Source organism: Pungitius pungitius, chromosome 12 (assembly GCF_949316345.1).
Source record: "Pungitius pungitius chromosome 12, fPunPun2.1, whole genome shotgun sequence".
Classification (NCBI taxonomy): Eukaryota; Metazoa; Chordata; class Actinopteri; order Perciformes; family Gasterosteidae; genus Pungitius; species Pungitius pungitius.
The window spans coordinates 15011797-15034831 of record NC_084911.1 but is presented as its reverse complement, the minus strand read 5'-3'; the positions used below and the strand labels follow the sequence as shown (position 1 = coordinate 15034831).

At 41.9% G+C, this 23035-nt stretch overlaps 1 protein-coding gene across 1 annotated transcript; it reads right to left on the bottom strand.

Moving 5' to 3' along the window:
• Nucleotides 1–787: 787 nt before the first annotated feature.
• Nucleotides 788–22912, bottom strand: trpm4a (transient receptor potential cation channel, subfamily M, member 4a). Its single transcript, XM_037475744.2, has 28 exons — nt 22720–22912; nt 20359–20420; nt 19719–19896; nt 18856–19036; nt 18281–18450; nt 17588–17765; nt 17017–17081; nt 16259–16495; nt 15967–16069; nt 15129–15247; nt 14704–15006; nt 13062–13163; nt 12505–12633; nt 12273–12402; nt 11070–11215; nt 10699–10811; nt 9526–9630; nt 9389–9435; nt 7474–7706; nt 7238–7353; nt 6790–6922; nt 4729–4903; nt 4197–4362; nt 3913–4094; nt 3335–3467; nt 2375–2447; nt 1851–1945; nt 788–1424 (listed from the first exon to the last, which is right to left on the bottom strand). The coding sequence occupies exons 1-28, from the start codon at nt 22780–22782 to the stop codon at nt 1391–1393; spliced, it is 3771 nt and encodes a 1256-aa protein (XP_037331641.2). The 5' UTR covers nt 22783–22912; the 3' UTR covers nt 788–1390.
• Between the last annotated feature and the right edge of the window lie 123 nt (nt 22913–23035).

Below are 23035 nucleotides of genomic sequence, written 5' to 3'. Positions count from 1 at the left end.
ATAATCTAGGGGTCTACACAGTGGAGATGGTGGCAGTGCTGGTTGCTCTACGATGGGTGGAAAAGGCAAGACTGGAAAAGGTATTGATTTTCTCAGACGCATCTTCAGTGCTAGCAAGTATAAGGTCCTTTCAGTTGACCAGTCGACGGGACATACTCAACGAAGTCCTTCAGTCAGCCACAAGAATAACCAGTCAGGGAGGTCAGGTCAAATTCCTGTGGGTTCCAACACATGTTGGGGTGAGCGGGAATGAGAGGGCGGATGAGCTGGCAAAAAGGGTTTTAAAGAAAGGGGACATAGAGATGAAGTTTAGTATTAGTAAGGCAGAGATCAAGAGTATTGACTGGGGAAATATCAATAAAATGTGGCAAGATAGGTGGGATAGAAAAGGGAAAGGGAGACATTACAATCACATTCAAAAGAGCATCAAAGTCAATGGGGTCGCAAGTGGGAATAGGAGAGAACAAACTGTTCTGACAAGGTTACGGCTGGGTCATTGTCCACTAAATAAAACACTAAAAATGATAGGGAAACACCAGACAGGGTTGTGTGACCGGTGTGGAGAAGAGAGCACGTAGTGTTGAGGTGTAGGGAGTATGAGATGCAAAGAGAAGTTATGAGGAATAGTCTGAGGGAGGTAGGGATGCATAATTGTACTCTGAAAGGAGTACTGGCCATGGGTGAGAGAGCACAGGTTAGGGTACTGTTGGCATTCTTGAAGAGCACAGGTTTTTTATAGGATATGATGTGAGACCCTCCAGATCAATAATTTTTCATGGCCACACCATCCCAGAACTTGCAATTTATAACTTTGGACAATTAAACATTTTGAAAGGTTACATACATGTTAGCTATTACAGTGAATGGCTGAATGATGGACATGACACAAAGTGTTAAAGAGCCAATGAGGTCAGAAGACTAGAACATATGTATAGAAGACAGGGATCTTTCTAGTTTCACATGACACAAGTAAAATCCTTCCTTTAACAAAACCTGACTTTGTCCATTTGATCTAGAGGACTTAAATGTGTTGCTTAGTGTAGGACTACAACATGTCCAGTGACATGGACAATAGTAAGCTGCTAAGTCAATGATGCCATCCGTACACAGTCTTTGATTCCATGCAGATCCCTTAGCACATGACACATATATCTTTGTCTTCAATTTTCATCTCATCTTAAAAGGCTATACAAACCTAGTTAGACGGTAGCAGACAGTATACATGCCAGCAGTACTGCTGTGGACAAATATATCAGCATATAAAATGAATCTTTAAACAACAAAAAGAATATGGACATGATGACCAGAATAGCCAACATGCAGCACTTTGGTCCTGAGTAACAGTGTGTGTGTGTGTGTGTGTGTGTGTGTGTGTGTGTGATCCCAGAGTTCAGGTAGTCAGTTTGGAGACATTAGAGTCAGATCTACAACCAGAGAAAAGAATATTATTAATCCAAAATCGAATCCTCCAAGAAGACAAAATATTGATTATCTTTGGCAGCAAAGAACTAAAAAGGAAGAACAACTTTATGCCAACATAGTATTTAAAAAACAACTATAATATATATATATTATAATATTAAGTTAATCATACCGTAAGGGCTTAGTGGCATCAAGCCAGCTTCTTATCTGGGGACAATAATGCTACATAATTTGATTTCAATTTTGACCACTTTCGAGTGGGTCCTTCGACCACTAGCAAGACATTGAGATGAATATAGGGTTCTTTGGGTAGCCACGAGTCTCCTCTGTACAAGAAGTGCCCTATTTTTGCTAAACCTATTCCGTAACAACAATCCAAACTATGACTGCATCATTTTGTACAGGGTTAGGGTTAGATGTGGTTTTACCTCTGAGGGGCAGAGGGCAGGCGGCCTGCCTTTATCAGGTTACTCTGAGACAGAGCGTCAGTCATCCAGGAGAGAGCGCTGCAGCAGTACTCCAGCTGAGAGACACAAACAGATGAGTGCTGAGCATGCACAGCCAACAGCTGAGGGGAAACCAGACCCACCATGCACACATACTACACACAGATATGTATACATATTCATTTACCCACAGATTCATGGATCATACACAGTGAAACAAAGCACTCCCACTGTGTTCGGATTTGTAGATTAATGGCACAGACTTGGAGGTACAGATGGAAAATGTGTAAAATGTTTAGTTGTCTGTCTGGGCTAATGAAGCCTTTGATTGGAATAGATTTATTAGAGATTTCAAAATTAAACATTTTACTGAAAATAATCATTTTGTTAAACAACTCATAATGTTCTGGCCTTCAAAAACCCTATAATATGGTTCAATGGGACGAAAAGTGATTATAACCAGTTTGGATCAGCCTCACTAGGCTCACGTTCACAATATTGCTGACCTCTGTCTCCAGCAGCCGCAGCCTTCTGTCGTGGTCACGTAGCTCTGCCATTTGCTTTAGCACGCTGTCGACCCTGCAGAAACAAATACACACAAGTAATCCCACTGCAATCTCATCTGGAATGTCCGAGTTAGTGAGTCAGTCCAACACCACAGAATGTATTTTTATATATATATATACTATATATCTACTGGATTTTGGCATAAAGATATAGAAATCCAGTACAAATCCCGGCTGAGTATTAGACCACTTCACTCAAACAGGGACACCTGCTACTGAAGATAGATTGTTGATGAATATATATATATATTAATAAATGGTATGTCACACATCTTTAATCAGCAATTGGCTAAACTGCTTCTCAGACCCGCCTCCTGAGATCCATTTCGCCGTGTGCCCAATTAAGGCCGAGACATGCAGACAGGTGGAGAGGACTTTCGGAATAAGCATATATTTTTCTCATATAACACTGACTTGGTGAACTGGGAATGACTAGCTGAGTTATCTGTCTGCAAAGTCTTCAACTCAAAATGTCTTGTGCATTCCAGGAGATGATACCAGTCTCCTAGACATCTTGCTTAAGAGGTTTTGGAGGCACATCCATCTGGTAAAAGAACCCCAAGGGGAAAGCCAGAACATGTTGGAGATTTGACATATCTTGTCCGGGACCATCTCTGGGGTCCCTTTGATAGCTCTATGCTAATATAATGAATGGGTTTTATACCCCCATTTCTTTTGCCAGTCAAATTGAATTGGGCGATGGTGGCGCATGGAGTAGTGCAGTGCGCTGGGGGCCGCAAGGTTATAATGTAAGTTGCTTTGGATAAATGTGTCAGCTAAATAACATGTTGTAATGTTATTGCATATAACAAATGGTCTGTTTTGACCTTGAGAACCAAAATAGCACATTCATTTTGTTTAACATTTCAAAAAGTCACAACAATAACACATACAACTTACTTGACAGATGTACTTTTAATTCGTACTGTGTCGCTTTCTCTCTTTTGTTTATTCTGAGCTGAGACCAGGTTTTCTTTCTGGATAGCCTCCCATGTGTTGAGGCAGCTAGCTTTCTTGCCCTGCAACTCGAGAACTGAGGACAGAAAAGCTCAGTAAAAAAACTGGTTTATGGGTCATTGGTCATTCTGTGAGCCACCCTTGATAGATTAAACAACTTCAAATGGATGGAGAAGCAACACGGTTCTGTTCTGAGTACTAGTTATCTGAGCGTCTAATAGAACATTACATGACAACAGGCTTAGAAAAAAATTATTGCTAAAGAAGGGAAAGGGAAGGTGACATCAACCCAAAAATGCAAGGGACAACTGGACTTTGAACTAAGCGTAGTCGTAATTTCTCCAAACTAACTAACCACATCTTCACTGAATGGGCCAACTCCATTAGCTAAACAGTACTCATGCAACAGCTAATTCAAGAATGCCCATGTCTTCTAGGATTTTATATTTTCTTTACTGCAGCTTGATAAATTATTGTCCTCCTTTCACTCATGTCCTCTGTTGTAATGTTCTACTTCTCACCAAAGTCTTTGCTTTTGACTGAAGGGATCTGGCGGAAGCATCTCTTGATAAAAAGGTGGAGATGTGAAATGATGATGAAGGGCGGGGCCAGGCAGGGTCTTGAGTGGTACTCCTTAATCAGGTTGTAACGCTGAAACTTCCAATAGGTGTCACTGTGCTCCTGTACTTTTGAGAAGGTGTGGCTGTAAACAGTCAATTTAAATGTCATTATGCAATATACAGAAAACGGTTTCATCTGAACAACACCAATGGAACTGAAGAAACCATTGGAAATGCAAGAGTACCTGAAAATAGCAATGAGTAGGTTGACCAATACTATGTTGGTAAACAGTAGGTAGATGGCAAGGAGGATGACAACCAGCCAGTTGGCGTAGGTGCTCATGCAGGGCTCCGCTCCTGCTTCAATGAGGGTGGCGTTGTTTGTACAGGGTATTTCCACCAATTTATCAGCTAGATGGAAAAACAAAAAAAGGTCCATTAAACAGCAGGATGCTTGCAGCTCATTTACAAGCACCTTAAGGGGTAGCTATGAATGGCAGCAACAGCTGACATCCAGCAGAATGCAGGGTTCACTTTGTCAGACTATGGCAGGGCTGACACATGGAGACAGACTACTATTGACTTTCCATCCGTCAGACCTACAACTATGCGCAATTTAGTCATGAATTAACAAAGGCTGCATGTCTTTGGACTGTGGGAAGAATCCGGTGAAGACAGAGAGGATCCACGAGGGCACTGGGACAACATACAAACTTTATAGATATTGAGGGAACCAAAGGTAATTGTGTCGACAGAGGTATTGACTGAGTTGGTTACCATCCATTTCATGTATGGGTATTTGTCCAAAGATGTGCAGGTATGGTCTGTAGAACACCCTGCGGAATATCCAATCAGGACGTGGATCATACGCGTAGAGGAGTGCCTGATTAGCGACTCCATAAGCCAAGAGCCAGACAGCCAGAAAGAAAAGGAAGAAGAAAACATCCTTCATCTGCAAGAAGCAAAGACAGACCAGAGATGGATGATGTTAGAGCATTGGTCATGTTGTGAGGCATGAATAAGAGTTTTTTTTTTAACAACAAAAGGAGGGTGGGCATTCAGGTAAACCATCCATTTTCATAATCTTTGACTTTGCTGTCCTTAGGACATAAATATGTATTTATCTGTGAGAGGGATATGGGTGCGGAAGATTTTTATAAATAATTAATCGCACATTTTGAAATTCCCTAATCTTGATTTAATGGCGGTTAACGAATGTTGTTATCGTTACAATGTTATTTATAATAAATGTTTTTCTTTTAAATTAATCCGTAATCACTTTAGAAAGTGTCTATTTTGGTGGCGGTGGTCCTCTGCAGACTGTGTGCCGCGCATTAGATGTTGAGATGGAAGTAGAATAGCAGCAAGCTTAGAATAGTGGTCTGTACCACTCATATATATCAGACATAAAATAATTAGGCAACATATCTCAAAGGATCAGATCAGAGTTGTTATACAGTCAAACATCTTTCTAAAGAAGATGAAGTGGAGCAGCTGTAGTTTGTGATGGTGCTGAACATTACTGGATTACACTGACATATATATATATATATATATCTAATTTGTATTCATGTTGGATGATAGGAACACATAAAGGTTACTGAGGTGAACATTTAATTCAGCGCTGTTGTATTACATCACACTGCATTAGCTTTATAATAGTTTTGTAAAGTAAGAGGAGGTTGGATACAGTTACAACAATTAAACAGTTAATATTTTACTGGATAGTAACACATTCCACACACATGCCTACTGTCTTCTTGTAACATAAACATCAAAAGGCTGATACTCAGTGTGGTGGTCCTCGTACAGTTAAATGCAAGGACATCAATATAAATTCAATTGAAAATGTACCTGAACCTCATATGTGTCTCTACATTAATAGTGATTAACCTAATTTCATGTATTCCATATACAGTAAGATAGGTGACATCCTCAGTGATTAACGTCATAGTATTTAATATCTATGACACAGTGATCAATCAAACTTGCCCACAGATTTTAGAAAATGACAAACCAGCTTCTGATACCTCATTTTTACATTTTATTGCTTAAAAAGGCTACTGTTGAAGCAATGTGTCCCCATCCAGCGCTCCTCTTCCCCTGAGTACTGGGGCTTTCAAATCTGGACCCCAAATTCCCCCCGTTTACTGTCTCGTTGGATTGTTCTGTTTTGTGTCTGCCCATCTGTTGTGTACGCCAACTTATGCCTACACACCTGTGTCTGGTTACCCATCAAGCTGGTCTGTACATATACCCCTGATTCCTTTGCGTTCCTTGCGAAGTCTTGTTTAGTTTCCCATCACATTCTGAGCGTTAGTTTGATCTCCTGTTTGGCCCCGTGTTGAAGACTCCTTGTTTGTTCCAGACCTTGTTGCCTCCTGCCTGATCTTTGTCGGTACCTTTGCCTATCTACCTGCTCCTGGGTTTGGATACTGGATATGACTAGCCTACTCCCTTTTGTACCTTTGCTGATTAAATCTGCGCACTGGTCTACTCCTGCCTCCTGTGATGCGTTACACACGTTAAGCACTTTATTTGTTGCGCTTTGATGGAACGTGTGGTGGGAGACTTTGAATAATGAAAAAGTGCGCTGCAACATTTTGGTCACCCCCAACAAAATCTCACTCCAAGGTTTTGTAGAAACCCCGGTTCAAATATTTTGTTGCATTCATCTCACCCACATTAATGCAGATTAACGCAGATTAACGCATTTATGTTGACAGCCCTGTTTTATACACGCTATTGATAATCAAAACCTTGTTTATTGAATTTGGGCCCTCATATCTTTTTTCACGTTTATAATATTACATATTTTTTAGTTCTGTGTGAACTCACCATTTTGCCAACGATGATGATCTTGGGCCCAAGCTGTTTGTGGACGGCAAAGATATGAATCAGACGTAGTGTGAAGACCATAAAATCTATGGCCATGACAGCTCGGCCAACAAAGTATGACCAGGAAAACATTCTGGAAGACAAAACAGAGCATTCCTATGTCACACAATATAGCCACCTTTATTATGAACTTTTACAACCAGATAATACATAAAAAATCTACTGACATGGTATCTGCCTGTCCTCTAGCCTTTCATTGTGTTTTTTTTAATTCTCTGCCCTCTTTTTGACTCGACCTGTGTTGTTTGTGGGCATGGCTACTTCTGCTCTTGACCTCCAGCTGCTCACCTGTATCTCATCCAATCAACTCTGCACTAAATCAACTAGTCTTCTTCAGATTGTTCGAGATCTACTACAGTGTAGCCATGTTCTGAGGACAAAATGTCACCTGCAGCACACAGCCAAGATGAAGAGAGTGATGGCTGTGAAGTCACACTTGTTCCACACATCCTCGATGTAATTCTTCATGCTCTGGAGCACAAAGGTGCTGCCCACAAAGAAGCTCTGTGAACCAGAGAGGAGTAATGGATGAAATAGTTTAAAAGCTTAGCACACACCGAAACAGTGTAAGCAGTAAAACTATGTGGCAATCTGAGTGAGCATCGTATTGTCTTAACAACCAACCTGACGAATCTCTTCGCACACAAAGGTGAAAACCCAAAAGTAAAGCACCACCTCCAGAGTGGATGGGCCGTCAGGGGGCGGGGGCTTAAAGTCCACCAAAAGAACATAGGCAAACAGGTAAAGGAACAGGAAGTACATCAGCACGTTGCCAAGGAAGGAGGTAACAGGGCTAAACCAGAACTGTCTCCACCGTGACACAATGAATGGTCTCTTGGAGTTTGATGGCAAAGAACCTGAAGAAAGGAGAAGTAAAATAATGAAAACAGGAAGGATTCAAAAAGGTTATATTACCATACACTCAGTGGCTAACCCAATATTTAACTTCTGTTTTTTTAGATTAGATTATAGAACCACAGACCCCAAACTTATGAATACAGGGTGCAAGATAACTGCTCAAATAATTAATAGTTTAAATTATATGTTAGTAAAATTATTGATAAAGAACAACTGTGCAATTAAAAGGTCGACTAGGAAGACAATTTGTACATTATTACATAAATATTTTTAGACAAAACAGAAAAAGAGGCTTCCATGATTACTATTGGGCTGTAATAAAATCATCTCTAGTGAGATGTCTGTTAGATCATTCCATGTGAATGTAAGTGGACCCTAACCCTAGTTTTAGTTGATGCCTTTTAATTTGAGAGACGAGTGAAGCGGGGCTGTCCTCTGAGCATGGATTTAAACGTCCTCCCCATGTCCTTTCATATGCAAAATCAATTTAGAACAACCAATCTCAGGTACATATGGCCAAGGTTACAGCCATTGCTAACGTTGTTAATTGCAGATGGATTAATTAACTAATTATTGAACTCTATACAAACTAACAGCAATGTGACACATGTTATATAGAGATAAGTGAATCAAGAACTCAAATACTGAGTTTACCTTTCTGTGAGTAGTAAACGGAAATAGGGATAATCAGTTGTAAAATTAAAGAAGAGGTAACAAATGGGATTTATCTAAATGAAAGTCCAGTTCAGTACAGTGCACAGTTGTAATCTGGGGTCTATAGGAATAGGTATAGATAGAATATAAATATGTCAGGGCAGTTGTTCCTGAAGTAGGGGGCGTAATTAGTCCTCTAGCTGTTGTTCTGTGGGATCACCCTACCTGCTGAGGACTGTCCCACCACACAAGTCCTCAACATGCTGTCAGAGGACTCAGCTGCTCCCCTCGCTGCTTCTGTACCTCTGTTGGCTGACTCCTTCTTAGCCCGAGAGCCCCCTCTGCTGCTCCTTGACTTCCTCTTCAGGTGTGGGCCTTTAAGCCCCTTCTCCTCTTCCATGTCCACATCACTGCCTGAAATCACCATCTCACAAACATGTCTCTCCGTCTCTTCTGCCTCCCTTCACCCACCTGACCACCAACCGGTCCCCATCTCCACACCGTCACTCCCCCGATCCACCCTCCGGACCCCACCTGTCCCCTCTTTCCCTCTGTCAATGCCCTGACGCCCCTGCTGGTCCTCACCCGTCCCCCTCCTGCCCACCTCCACTCACTGTTAGAGAATGACTGACAGAGGGCAGTAGATTGCTTTGTCAATGCTTTTAGAACTAGAGTTACGATATTATAACGTTTGTTAATCTCCCAGACCATTTTACCACACTCATGAACAACACCCTGGAGTACTTCAAATCATCATCATTTTGAATTTCATTATCATAACAGTGTTTCCCTTACTACGGAACCGAAGAAAGTGTGAACAAAAACAAAAATCAATTTTTTGTGCACGGCAGTTTGGCCTACAAATACCACCCCCCACCTCCCTGTCGGCCGGTCCATTCGCCCCTGCAAGGGTTTAAAACTAAGGCTAAAGTATCAAATGAAAGTGTGCAACAGAGGGGTAGAGCAGCCACTGAGTGTATGAATGAATTACCAAATTATCAAAAGCAGTAAAGTGATGCAAACCCACGTTTTGGGTTTTCCTTTAGAGCCGTGAACTCTTCAGCCTCCTCCTCACTGTGACCCCAGACAAAGAATAAGGGACATTTGTTACAAACTGTCACACAATCCTCTTAAATTTGTATTATGTTACATATTTGAATTTACGTTTGTATGCCATCAAGGGAGTAGACGGTGGCATCATTTCCACCCAGACTGTCAGTGTCTCTGTCGTAGTGGACCTCTACAGACTTATCATCCTCCTCTAGTGCTCTGTAAAATAAACATCCACCACAACATAGGTTTTCATATCCTGGCGAACCATAGGCACATTTGAATAAAAAAGGAAAAAACATATCAATCATTCTGAATTAATTTTCATAGTTTATCAGTCTCATTGCATTAATTTATCCTGTTATTGAGCAAGCACACAAGGACACAAAGACGCTGCGCATCAGCAGTGGCGTGACTTTCAGTCTGGACGTGACGTAGACACCAGATATTGGAATATATATTTGAAAATGAAAGATGTTTTTTTACAGCGAATATTTGAACGTAATTTTTGAGAAATTTGAACAGCCCTAGTTCTGTATGGTCTAAATCAAATGTCTAAAACATAATTTGGTCAAAATACCTCAAGGATGATTATTAAAGCCTATAACAACAAAATGACCCTGCTTGAGGTCTTTTTTCCAACCCTGTCCCCTGCAGCGCTGTCCCCTCCTTCTTATAGTCCATATCGCTGAATTTCTGTTAACCGCACGTCAGTGAGTCTACGACAACAAGAGGTTCCCACACAACTTCTAGGATTTAGGCTTCAACAGGACGTTTCTGAATGATTTGTGCAAACAGCTTTTTTCCAAGGACATGGTCTTCATATATGAAGTGTTTCCCTCTACCATTGTATAGGTGGGGCTCTTGTTGTAGCATTTGGGAGACCTTTAAGACTGAAGTGCTAAAGAGCTTGAATCAGGGTCTCTTGACTTTTCCTGACCATCTGATACTTGCGCCGCGATGCACCCTTTAATCTCTGTGTGAGAGGCGTAAATTAATCCTGACAACTGACATACAGTAGCTTCAAAAGGAGAGATATGTAGGGGGCATGTGAGGGGGGGGGGGGTGGACGGGATAAAAGATACAAGAGATTGTTTCTTGTGTGAAACCACGTCGGTGTTGAATTATTTTACCATAGTGCATGGGATACCTTGAGAGCCATAGTTTGAAGCTCAGGACATATTGATCAAGCCGCGGTATTTAGTTGGCAGTGAGAATCTCTTTGATGTTAAAAACAAAGTAACAGAATAATCGCTTAGCATAGCACAACATGAACAAAACACTGACTTGAAGCTGATAAGGTTTGTGTAGAGGAGCGGGGGCAGAAAGAAGGTGAGAACCAGTTTCCAGACTTCAGTACTCCTCTCCATGTCACCCCACCAGATCTGAGACAGCAGGGACTACAGAAAACAGCAGCCATTCAACGTTACACTCACTAATAACATATTTTTGTGCAGTATTTGTTTCAATTTCTAGTCACAGTGCTTTAACACGTCATGTCATCCTTCACCCATTCACACACTGATGACAGGAGCTGCCATTCAAGGTGACACCTGCACATCAGCACTATCTAACATTCACACCATTCAGACACTGTAGTCGCAGCTATGAGAGTCATTTGAACAGTCCTACTGTTGGCAGGAGAACAGTATCTCTACCTGAACCCCATCGTGGCTGAAGAACAGGCGAGCATCAGCCGCAGTGGCCATCTGAAGGCACGTAGCTCCGCCCCACACAGGAGACTTCCTTATAAGGAGAGTAAAGGAGCGGCTCTCACTACTCTGGTAACACTCAGCAAATACATCTGGACACACAAACAAAACAGAAAACATGGAATCGTGTCATCATTTGTTATCTTGGTTGCAGAGAATGATGGAGACAGAGACTCACACCACCACTCTGAGCCATGGAGGTGCCCAGCCCCGGAGGTTTTCTCCAACGAGGAGGAGTATTGAATGTGAAAAGGATTTTTTTTAACCCAGCTATAAACCAATCACATTGCTTAATTCAAGTTTATGTCATCATTATACATTTATATCATTATTTAAATAGCCTATATAAACTGCAATGTATGTGAAATGTATGGGTCACCTCAGTTTTAACGTAACACAATTACCATTTGTGCTGTAATGCTAATACTGTATTTTCAACACTAGAAAAAGAAGGCGCCACGCCAACAACCCAAAAGTTACAAAAAAAAATAGTGTCGTCATATATCTGATGGTGGTTGTCCCTGCAGTGGTCCTGCCATACATCTGGCTTACTTCTCTCAATATTTGAATCATTTCTGTTATAGGAATTGAACAATTTTTGCATATTTTACATGGTTCATTCTGTACACATCCCCGTCTCTCGCCCTAAGTCAGGTGGGATAGACTCCAGCCCTCCCCCCACCCCCCCACCCCCCGCGACCCTGTGCAGGATAAGCCGTTTGAAGATGGATGGATGGATTCTGTACACATGACATCGATTGTAATTACTTGTTACTTTGTTTGTTTACTTGTTCCCACTTTCTGGTTCTGCTTTCCTTGTCTGGTTCATTATTATTATTAAAAAGAGAACAGAAAAGTTACCGTTACCAAAATAAACCCCACTTCTTTGTTAACCATGCCCATTGACATAGTCAACAATGAATAAGCAGCCCACAGAATGCCAACTTGTCATTTCCCCTTTTTGTAGGGTAATACTCTGAGGTGAATTTGTTGTAAGTAAATTCATTCATTTGAATGTCTCCACTGAATATTTCTGATTTCCCAAAGTGCTGTGCAATCGTTCTATATCATCGATATGCAGATTAAGTGATTACATGGGGTTAAGTTCAAAGATTCCGATGAAACAGAACTGGCGGTGGTCTGACTCACCGTGGGCCAGGTCCTCAAACGTCTGTGCCAGTTCCTTCATGGCTAGCTTGCTGTCAGTCTCACTCTCAAGCTTTGAGAGCTCCCTCAGCATCTTACAGCCCCCCAGAGCGCTCAGCACTGACTCCCCTGCCTGACAAAGAAATAGAAAGAAATGTCATTTGAACAATTCCTACAACACTTTAACTCCATAATGTCCTCAGTGAAGTCGTGGAATATTGCAGGTGACTATTACCATCTCCCAGAAGTAAACAGCCATTTCGCGGCGGTTCTGCAGGACAGCCCAGATAAAGAGGGCGGCCCAGGGCGAGACGCAGCACTGGTCCCGGTATTTACACTCCCCCTGCAGCATCTTATTGACTTGCTGTGCAAGACACAACCAGACAAGACAATTGTGGGTGAGTCAGATCAGAAGAATGAAATACTGTCTCTCTTACTGCCACCTATCATTATAATATGGATTCTAAATTTAGTCAGCGGCTTTTTCTGATGTTTTTAGAGATTTCTTGTATTTGTATTGCCCTACAAATAGATGATCCTATAGTTTATAACTTCAGTACTCCAGTATTCCAACAACAAAACCAAAGCTATCACAGCATTCATTTTTTCCCTTGTTAAAACCTAGTGTATCATAACACTGAACGTCCCCCTGTTGGTTCAGAGATTTAAAGGTGTAATATCATAGCTTACGCAAACTTTTGCCTCACACAGAGCGGAAAGCACTTCTTTTTCAGATTGTATTCATTTCAAGCTGCAAAAGCAACAAAAAGAGAGAGTTCCCCACTCACTTACCTTGAGAGCCTTCCTGGTGTTGGTGCTGGGGTTCAAACCCAAAGGTACATAGTAGAAATGCTGACAGACATCACCCAACAGGTCCCACAGCAGGCGGGACACCTGCAGCATCATCAGAAACAAAAGAGAGGGTGCAAAGTGTCGAAAAAATGTGCAAAAATCTAAAGATTGCTTTTTTTAAATAGTCACATCCAATTTATGAGGGACTGTTTAATTTATTGGAACCAATGCTCCCTTTCCCTTTTGAAGTCCTGGGGCTGACTGAAAACAGAGGGAAGACTCTGTAGCGTAGTACCACCATCCCTCAAGAGTCAGCTGTAAAGTCTACCCTGCCTTCAGCGGACCGGCCACTTCTAGTATCCACTGAGGATGGGATTAAACTAATGATGAGAGTAAAAGGACTGTCCTTGTTCAGGGCTTCAAAGCACACTACATGTCATCCTCCACCAAATCCCACCTATACATACACTGATGGCAGGAGTTAACAACGCAAGGTAACACCTGCCCGTTGGTAACGTTAAACTTTGTAATTGTAATTGTTTAACTTTACTGCACTTGTATGTTTGTTTATGTTTTGAGACTACACTGACGTCAGTCGATGCCCAAATGAATCTATCTATCTATTGCCAATCAGATGTCCATTTTCAATCACATGAACCCGCCAAGGTTTAATCCCCCTTACACCTAACCTTTGTCGAGCCTAAAAATGGCTGGAAACAAACCTCCTTGAAAGCTTTGGGAGGCTGAACCAAATCATGTGACCTGCGCACCACAGAAAAGGGTTGCAAAAGAAGAATGGGCAGATAAGGATCTACAAAACAATCTAAACAAAGCAAAACAGCAGCTGGATTGATGTTGAAGGAAATGCCAACATCTAGTAAACAAACATAGCGCTACACCAACATTTGGTAAAGCTGGAGAAACAGTGAGTTGCAGGTGAGACGCGAGAGGCACTGTAGTGGCAGGAATGCACTTCCCTCAGCTGTTTCATTACAAAAATTACACGTCAGCTGACTTAGGCTGACATACTGTGTATCACATTTCTTTTTGGTTTCACCAAAAGGTGAGGGTAGGGGACTGTGCCAAGTTCATTTTCACTTTTACAGAGGAGCAATAGAAAGCAACCTGATTGGAACTCAACATCAGAGTGGCCCAACCCAGGACATTAGGGCTCATCAGAGGGATGAATAAGACCTCATTGGTATCCATCTCGAGCTTCAGTGAAATCTGTGACAAAAGTAGCCTGCAATGGATCCCAAATAATATTAAAAGACAATAAGTCCCAATAGCCACAACCTGTTCACCCTGCTGTTGCCTGGCAAGATGGTGGCTCAAGGAGTAGCGTGGTGGGCCTGGAACCGCAAGGTTAGTGGTTAACTCCTAACTGCTGTTAACTGATGCCCAGGCTAAATGTAACGCATGGGTTATAATGCAATGTAAGTCGCTTTGGATAAAAGCGTAAAAAAAGCTAAATGACATGTAATGTAAAGAGTTACAGAAGTATCCTCTGACATACAGATAAACAGCTCGTTTCCTCAGGATGTGAGACTCATTCAGTGATCATGACACTGGCGCTAGATAATCCTTTCACCCACTGTACACCTTTCACAGTGTAATCAAACCTGCTGTTCATCTTTCTCACCTCAAACAGGTTGAGCTCCTTCGCTGAAGCGGGTCCCGTTCGCCCACTCTTACGACTCTTAAGATGCGCTGTCTGAGGTGCATGAAGGTTGGGCAGGGATCCAGCCAGCCCCAGCCTCTCGCTGAGACGCCTCTGGAGCAGAACGTAGGCCAGTGAACTGTCTGACAGCGAGCGGTACAAGCCTTCCAAGCGGCGGTACGTCAGGTAGTCCAGAATATTCAGTCCATTCTCGCAGAAGAGGCGCACAAACTGAGGCTTGTTGTTGATCAGTGCGTCTGTCATGGAGTCCTCAAGGTCCTCGTACTAAAAGAAGAAACCCATTCATGAGTGTTATGTGATTGAAGCAGGCAGAAACCGATTTGTAACCAACCCCGGTAAACCGTCTTCATGCCGGGTGTATAGTGTGTTCATGATTGGACTCTGACCTTCCACTGGATGCCGCCATTAAAGAGTTCCGTTTTGGCGATGTCCACTCGGTTCCAGGCCACCGCTAGTTTCAGCTCGTCAGTGCACTCATTGGGTTCACTGGACACCTGTTTACTAGCTTGACACAAATGCAAAAAAAACACCCCCATTTACATGTGCTGTACAACAAATGAGACAGTGATTTCCCAGATGTTTTGTAGAGGATATGTGGGTGTCACTAGCACCTTTTACGTTCTATGAGCTATGCTTTTTGTAAAGTCGCTGTTGGTCAAATTCAAATAATGTCCTGTCTTGGTGGTCAGAGTGTATGACCTTTTGAAGTGACACATGCTTTGTTGTAAACAGATGTTCAGGATGATTTGTGAACCACAAACTCATGTGGGTAAAGTTGTTGTGTTCTCTTCCATCTCCTTTAATCATGAGTGACAATAGCATCTCTCTCCCTGGGATTTGGAGGTGACCAGTGGAGCTCATAAGACCCCCTCTCCCTTGAAGAAAGGGGCACAGATGTGTTTTAGGCTATAAAACTCAACGCTGTAGAAGGAAAGCTTTGAGTAGACTTGAATCATGACTTGGTGTGTGTTTCAACTCTGCTCCCTGCTTGCAAGCATTTATCTAAAATGCTTTCCATCAAATGCTTTCCATCAAATTTAGAATGTAATTCAAGATCCTTGTGCTCACCTTTAAAGCTCTGGCTGTCAGACCGAGCTGTACATGTTAATGTTAATGAGGAAATACACATTTGTTGCAAACAAATGTCATCAAGAAATGCTCGCAGCATTTTGTGACATTCTTGTCTTTTACAGTGCTATATGTCAATCATATTTACTCACTTACCTCTAACGAGGGCTTTGAGGAGAACTATATCAAAATCATCGGAACCCTCCTGTTCTCCATGGAAAACACTGATGAACTCTCTCTTCCGATAAATACTCAGAGCCTAGAAAAACAGAGGTAGCAAAAGGAAAATAGCAAATCAATGTTAAATGTAAAATGTTTGATATCATACATCTCAAATATTTTCAAAGACACAGAGGCAGATCAAATGGAAGATGAGAGAAGTAGTCGGCTTCAACTTTTTAAATTCTACCATGAGCAATATCAGAATTATTAGAGCCGTCTGACTCACACTGTCCACCAGTTTCTCCAGCTCAGCTTCAGCTGGGAAGTATCTCTTAACCTTGTCACGGACCATGTCGCGGAGCGATCCGGTGAGCCCCTCAGCCCCCCCTTCCGCCGGAGGAGAGGTGCTCGTGAGGGAAACTGAGGAGAGACCGTCCAGCAGCTCGCTGATAAAGTCTGCAGCAGAACCAGAACCAGCAAGAACCAGCCAGGGCGTAGCTTTCCCCAGAGAGACATCTAATCTCTGAACACAGTATAAATAACAGGACATTTACAAATACAGTGTGTATGGGTCAGTGTGTCAGTGATGTGGCTACATCTCTCTCACAAACCTTTGGGTACTTTATTTTTTACGAAATGACAAAGATGATATGCCTTGAGCTTTTAGACATTGCTATATGATCATTTTTGGTGACACTAGGCAGACCTCCCAGCACAGAGACAGGCATGGAGGAACCTTAGTGCTGCTGTGGTCAAGCAGGAAGCGTGAATGTTGTCCAAATTACAAGTGTAGGTGTATTTGGAGGATTCTTTTACAATTCCAGCATTTTCAATTTCAAAATCTTTTTCTTCTGAATTTTAAGGGAGGTGGGAAGCACAAATAGGGCAAACAACAGATGCTGCTGACTCTTTGTGTTGAGCCTGGAAGGACATTTCCGGATTGCGAACCTAAATAAAGTGAATCCAACAGTGAGTTTGTCCGGGAGAAGACGACCATAGCCAACCCAACAACTAAAATCCACAAAACCAGCATGCTTTCCTCACCTCAAGCATTTTGGCGTCTCCTGAGATGAGCATACACAGCACCGGGATTTCAATACTGCCACTTCCTGTTGTTGGCCCAAGATAAGAAGTTAGAAAAGAAGAAGAAAACAACAGCTTTTCTACAGAAACAATATCAGATGACGTCTTTAACTGTTCTGATGATGATTTGTTCTGATAGGAACAGGTTTTTTTTATCCTCCCGGCTTATTAATAATCAGCATTTCACATCCCTTTGTTTTGTCCCTTTAGCTTTCCAGGGAAGGTTTTCTGAGTCCTCTGCTCACACAGCAGCAAACATCCCTGTCTTCATTTTCTTTAAGTGGGACACACTGTACAACTACTACCTCAACCAGTAGAGGGCAGACAAGTACTAAGTTCCTTTCAATTTTACAGCATATTTGAAAGTCCAGCAGATCCATCAATAATGCTACAAAACTATGTGAGTAGAATTAATGATCTAAAAGCCATATTATGGTGTCTGGAGCGTTGTATTACTAAGTAATACAGTAACACAGTATAATAAGAGCATAATAACAGTCTATATTTAACACACTGAGTGAATCTGTCTCACCCCAAATGCCAGTGCGTTGATGGGAAATGTGGTCCTCCAGACGTCCACAAAAGGCTGTCTCTCCCCCTCGGCGGCCAATAGTACCATCGTCCACCAGAAGGAAAACCTGACAGTTGCTATCCAAGCAGCAGGAATCACGAGCTGTGTTCTGGACATAGTATCGAGCGGGGAAACTGCCCTTTAAACAGGCAAAACAAAAAAAGAGTCAGTTTATCTCTACAAAGAGATGGAATCTTCTCTGCTACCCCTCTGCTGATCTGATCTCAGCAAGGAGCACCTGTGGAGGCCATGGCCAATGCATGCAGAGCAAGAGGCCGGTCTTTGTGAAGTCCATTCTACCAGGAGTGTCTATTTGTCAAGGGTTCGGCCTGTGGAGGACATGTGGCCCACAGGCGACATTCACCAGATACTACAGAATAAAACATTGTCACACAGCGCCTTATCTTCACTGAACACAATTTGTAACAATTTCAAATGAGGTATGCTCGTCCTTACCAGACATAAGACAAAAGGAAAGAGGGATGTATACACGACAAAAACACATTGCAATGTGAAAATAAGATCCAATCATAAAAAACAACACACATCTATTTGTTTTTTGGAGTAAACCATGTAAGAGGTCACTAGCTGTAAAGTGTAAACTGTCAATTGGAGTATCTCAGGAGCTTATGGTAGCATACTGCTGATGGTCACCTGGGCGTTGACGAGCTGCTCCCTGTTGTTCACCAAGCCCCAGGGTGCCAGTCCTACAGCAATCACTTTATTTTTGGAAATAGCTGGAGCCGCGGCCCCATGGTGCCTCACCGCCTCCCCCACACAGCGGGCCAATCCTTCCTTCAACCCCCCCGTCAGGATCCAGGCCCCTGGGAAAGAGCAGTGAGAGCCGTTATATTTGCAGCTGTAAATGAAAAGCAAGTTGTATGTCACATATATGTGTATTAGTGGTGGGTTAACGTGATATTAATAAAGTCAAAAAAAGAAAAGAAACCCCCCTTCACTGATGCAGGTTCGAAATAACTTTGGTTCTGGTTTGAGTAAAAAAAAACACCTCCAAATGCTCTCATTGGTTGAGACGTGTCAGATGCTCCTTACAAGCCAATATTGCTGAACAGCTGACCAGCAAAACGGGACATCAAAACAAACAATATTTTACAATTTCTGTATGTATAAAGTTTTTGTATAAAATGTTTCCAGTTTGGATGCACAATGGTTTCTAGTGACCCAGATGCTGTAGATGGGTATTGGTATTATTGGCTGTGGGTTCTTACCTGTGCTCTGTGCAGCCCGAACCAGCCCGTTTCTCAGGACATCTCTCACCCATGTTTTGACCTTCTTTTGATCTTCACCCCCCACCACTGAGACCACCAAGTTGGGTAAGGGCAGGCCCCAATTATTTGTCATCAGGCTGTAAACGGTCTCAGGAGACGTGTCACATGACAGCCGCACAAACTAGACAGAAAAAGGAATGCATTCATCACATCATTTCTAATGATTTAAAGAAAGATGTTTGTCCCCAAGAAATGTTTATATCATTCATACTGTCCCACTTTAATGTACAGGGATATGTCCTGCAGGACACCTGAGACAACACTAATTTCCAAAAATAAATTCTAATATGGCTTAAGCCTACATCTAATACATTTCCCTGCATGGTCATTTTACATCCCAGTTTCAACATTTGATGTTGATTGAGGTTTATGGAAAGCAATATTTTCCCATTTCTGCCTGTACCCTTGAAATAATATAAATGACATTTAAGAGCAGTAGATACAGAAACACTTTATGTAATGTTACTTGTTCTTCTGAGTTTGTATCTCTATGTGGAAATGCACTTATTGTACGTTGCTTTGGATAAAAGCATCAGCTAAATGACATGTAATGTAATGTAATATTCGGGAACACAAATTAATGTCTGTATGTCAAACTATTTTGTTCCGTTGCTTTTTATTTGGGTATTTTTTTTAATTCTTTGGAAGATGGCGTTTTCTGCTTTAAAAACATAAATTTGCATTAAAAAAAATCTGGTCCAAACTACTGAACCACAATTTGGGCCCTTACTCCTTATATGGTTCTATTTACCCCCGCTGATCCAAATGGTGGTTTTAAATTGTGCGAGTGTAGATGAACTCACATGGCTGTGTTTTCGGCCAGCGCCGGCGAACTCCACTTCCCCGTAGGCATCGGTGGGAGACTCTGAAGAGTGCTGCCTGCTGTCCCACTGAGTGACTACAGCTTCTCCAAAGTTGTCCCCTGGTGCCAAGGAATCATGCGCCTGCCGCTCACGCCCACACTGACACAGCGCCCCATTACTGACAAACAACACACAAACCCACACAACTTGTTATCTTTGTAACCTTTACTGGTTCATAGATGGTTTTCCAGTTCGGGGGACAGCAAATTGCCGATCCATTGTAATTATATATCGGGATGAAGAGCTTCCTTGAAATATCTAAGGTTAGGTAAAGGTGTATATTGGCATAAATGTATGCTGGGACCATTCTACAGAATGCATTAAAATGAATGAGTAAAACCTTAAATCAATTCTTGAATCAAATGCAAGCGAAGGCAAAGCGGTTCAAATTGATCAAATTGGATACGTCGTCTCCGAGGTCGAGCCCAGCCTGTGAAAGGGGGCTCATTTTGTCTGCCTTCATCCCATTCCTCAGAGCTGCTGCTTTGCCTTCACTTTTCAGAAATAGTATTTGGCATCTGCTTTCAAATCACTGTAATCTGATATTTATACAACTTAGAGAAAAGGAAGGCGTACTTACCTGAAGGAGTCTTCAACAAATGTATTGCACACCCGCTTCTTGAGGCTATTTGGAATACAGATCTGTGAGGAAGAAATACAAAGAAATAGAGTTGACCAAATATAAAAGTCATCTCATTCTTAAGAGTGCAGTGACAGATTTGACAGCCAGCATTTTGAAGATGAACCTGAGTTGTGTCACCAGTTTTGCGTTTAAATTTGTAAACTTTTTTTCTAGTTTAGCAAAGTCAAAAGAAAAACTCAACAGAATCCCCAAACAACCAACAGGACCAGAGATGTGCGTTGGTTTTAACCCCCCCTGCTCCCCTACATTACTACTTTGTCAATCTTTATACTACCTCATCTTACTTCCTTGTTTGAGCCGTCATATTCCGACGGCCACAGGAACAACAAAGGTACAGACTATGAAAGAAGGCAGTTTCTATATCACAACAACTATTAGTCTGAGCTGTACAAGTTGTTTCCAGTGTCCTGGAGACACAGCCTGTTCACATGCAAAGGGGAAACTAGGTTGCTATGTGTGTACAGCACCAATGGTTTGGACCCTTTACTTAAATTAAAGTAGAAGAACAACACCCTAAAATTAGTCCTGTCAAAGTAAGTAAAAGTTCTAAATTGTACATGTTGCTCAAGTAAATGTACAGAAGTATTATTAGCAAAATGTATTGAAATTATCATATATAATAAATTACTAAATGTAATAAAAGTATTATACAAATGGTCTCCAGTTAGATAGATCCCTAATTTCCCTAATTCAAAGAATAAAACTAACCGGATTACTAAAACAATGTGTCTTGTATGCGCAACATTTAGAAAGTTGCCAATTGTGGGAGCGTACTCGTATTTTGGGTTTGTAGAACATGAACAATGGCTTATATTTCCTGTCTGAATATACAGTATATTCCTCCTGTCTGGGTCTGGGTCACCATGTTTCACATTTTGTGGGTTGGTAGACTCAACTAATAGCCAAATGCATGTGCAGGATGTTAAGGTTATTTATAGCCAGTTGCCTAGTATGAACAATGACAGGCTTTCAGTAGAAGTGATGGGGAACCAAATTAACTGGGACTGAAAAAATACAAAATCCGATTACGGATGGAGATCTGTTAGAGTTCTATGGCAAAGGTATGTTTGATAATATCCCTTTACTAAAGCACAAACCCACTGTGTGAAAAGGATTGTTTGAGCCTCATGTGAACATGTGACATTAAAACCAGCTCAGTTCAGAGGTGAGCTGGGAATCAGTGTACTCCACCCATGTACTCCATGTAATCACACAGATGAGTGAACCGCTGTTCAAGCTGAGGCATGACTGCAGCATTCCAGTGTCACAAACACGGCCACTCACCTGGTTGGTAACCCTGGTTTCTAACGTCTCCAAAGCTAAAAGGACTTGTGTTTCAAAATCAGCAAGTCAAATTTAATCAAAATGATTCACGCCCCATGGCGTACTACGCTTATTTGCAAATTGTACTGTTGTATTGTTTTGTATTTTTCAGCTGTTTGCAATAAACAAAGTAGACAAGAACAGTTGAACTACGTAGTTCAATAAAACCAATATTACAGAAAGAGGATGCTATCAACGGCGTTGAATCATTTTGAGACTGCAGTAATCATTTTGTGTTGAATTGCGATAAAACCTTGTAATATTGGTGTTATTGAACTACTTATCTGTTTGTTGCAAACAGCTGAGAAATTGTGTATTTTGCCAAAAAAGCTAACGTGCAATGTGGTTTAAATAATATGTTTGGCAACTGTAATCTGTGAACCGTGAGAACTGGTTCAACCTGTTTGCCAAAGGATTTTTGTGGAAACACTGTGTGCGTTAGTAACAACGTGACTTGGTTTGAAGATGGAAGCTGAGCAGATATCTAAATCTAGATATTTGAATGTAATATTAATGATGATGATCATCTTACATGAAGGAACTAACAGCAGGGCCACTTCTAAGGTGTCATGCTGCCGTTGTGTTGTGTCGGACAGCCTGACCTCCTCCCCCGCTCAGGCACCAGATCGACCAATGGTCTTTATTCATTACTAAACTTAACTAAAACTTATTCCACATTGTGTTCCTTTACATCAGACTGATGCACTAACTGACTTAACCTGAACCATGTCAACAGTGAAGTAACTTTCTGGAAAAAACTGCACATAAATGCTGTGAAATCCTTGTCAGAGCTGAATTATCTCTTTGGTAACCTTTAAAATACATAAGACCATCGATGTTGTCATAATGTATGTCAACACTGAAATAACGTTCATCTGTTATCGTTCAGCCACAGACCAACCCTTGTATTCACACCTCCACCAGCACCGTCCAGCCGGGATCCACTAGTGTCATCCTGGGTCACAAGGAACCTACCTGTTCTGTTCCTTTGCTGCCGGTACCGTTTCCCACTTCTCCGTCCCTCTGCGGCTCCTTCATCCTGCGCTGCAGCTGAAGAGTGGAGTTCACTCTGAGGGATCAGCAGAGCCCTCGGCAGCTCGGCCCACTGAACCACGCCTCTCGTACAAAACACAACACGGGGCGTTTCACAAGCAGACTGACCACATTGGGGGGAAAGCTGTGCAAATCCCTTTTTGGAGGAGCTTTGGACTGATGATGAAACAATCAAGTTGGGAATTAACATAGAGAGCGAGAGCTGTCACTCCAAATACATAGTTGGAGAACATGAATC

Bases quoted from the DNA above. Each gene is read 5' to 3' on its own strand.
- trpm4a (XM_037475744.2), bottom strand. From the start codon at position 22,782: ATGAAGGAGCCGCAGAGGGACGGAGAAGTGGGAAACGGTACCGGCAGC. The intron at 17,082-17,587 runs GTGAGACAGATT...GGCCAACAACAG, and splicing joins TCAACGCACTGGCATTTGGG to GAAGTGGCAGTATTGAAATC. The intron at 4,095-4,196 runs GTACTCTTGCAT...GACTGTTTACAG, and splicing joins CTACTCATTGCTATTTTCAG to CCACACCTTCTCAAAAGTAC.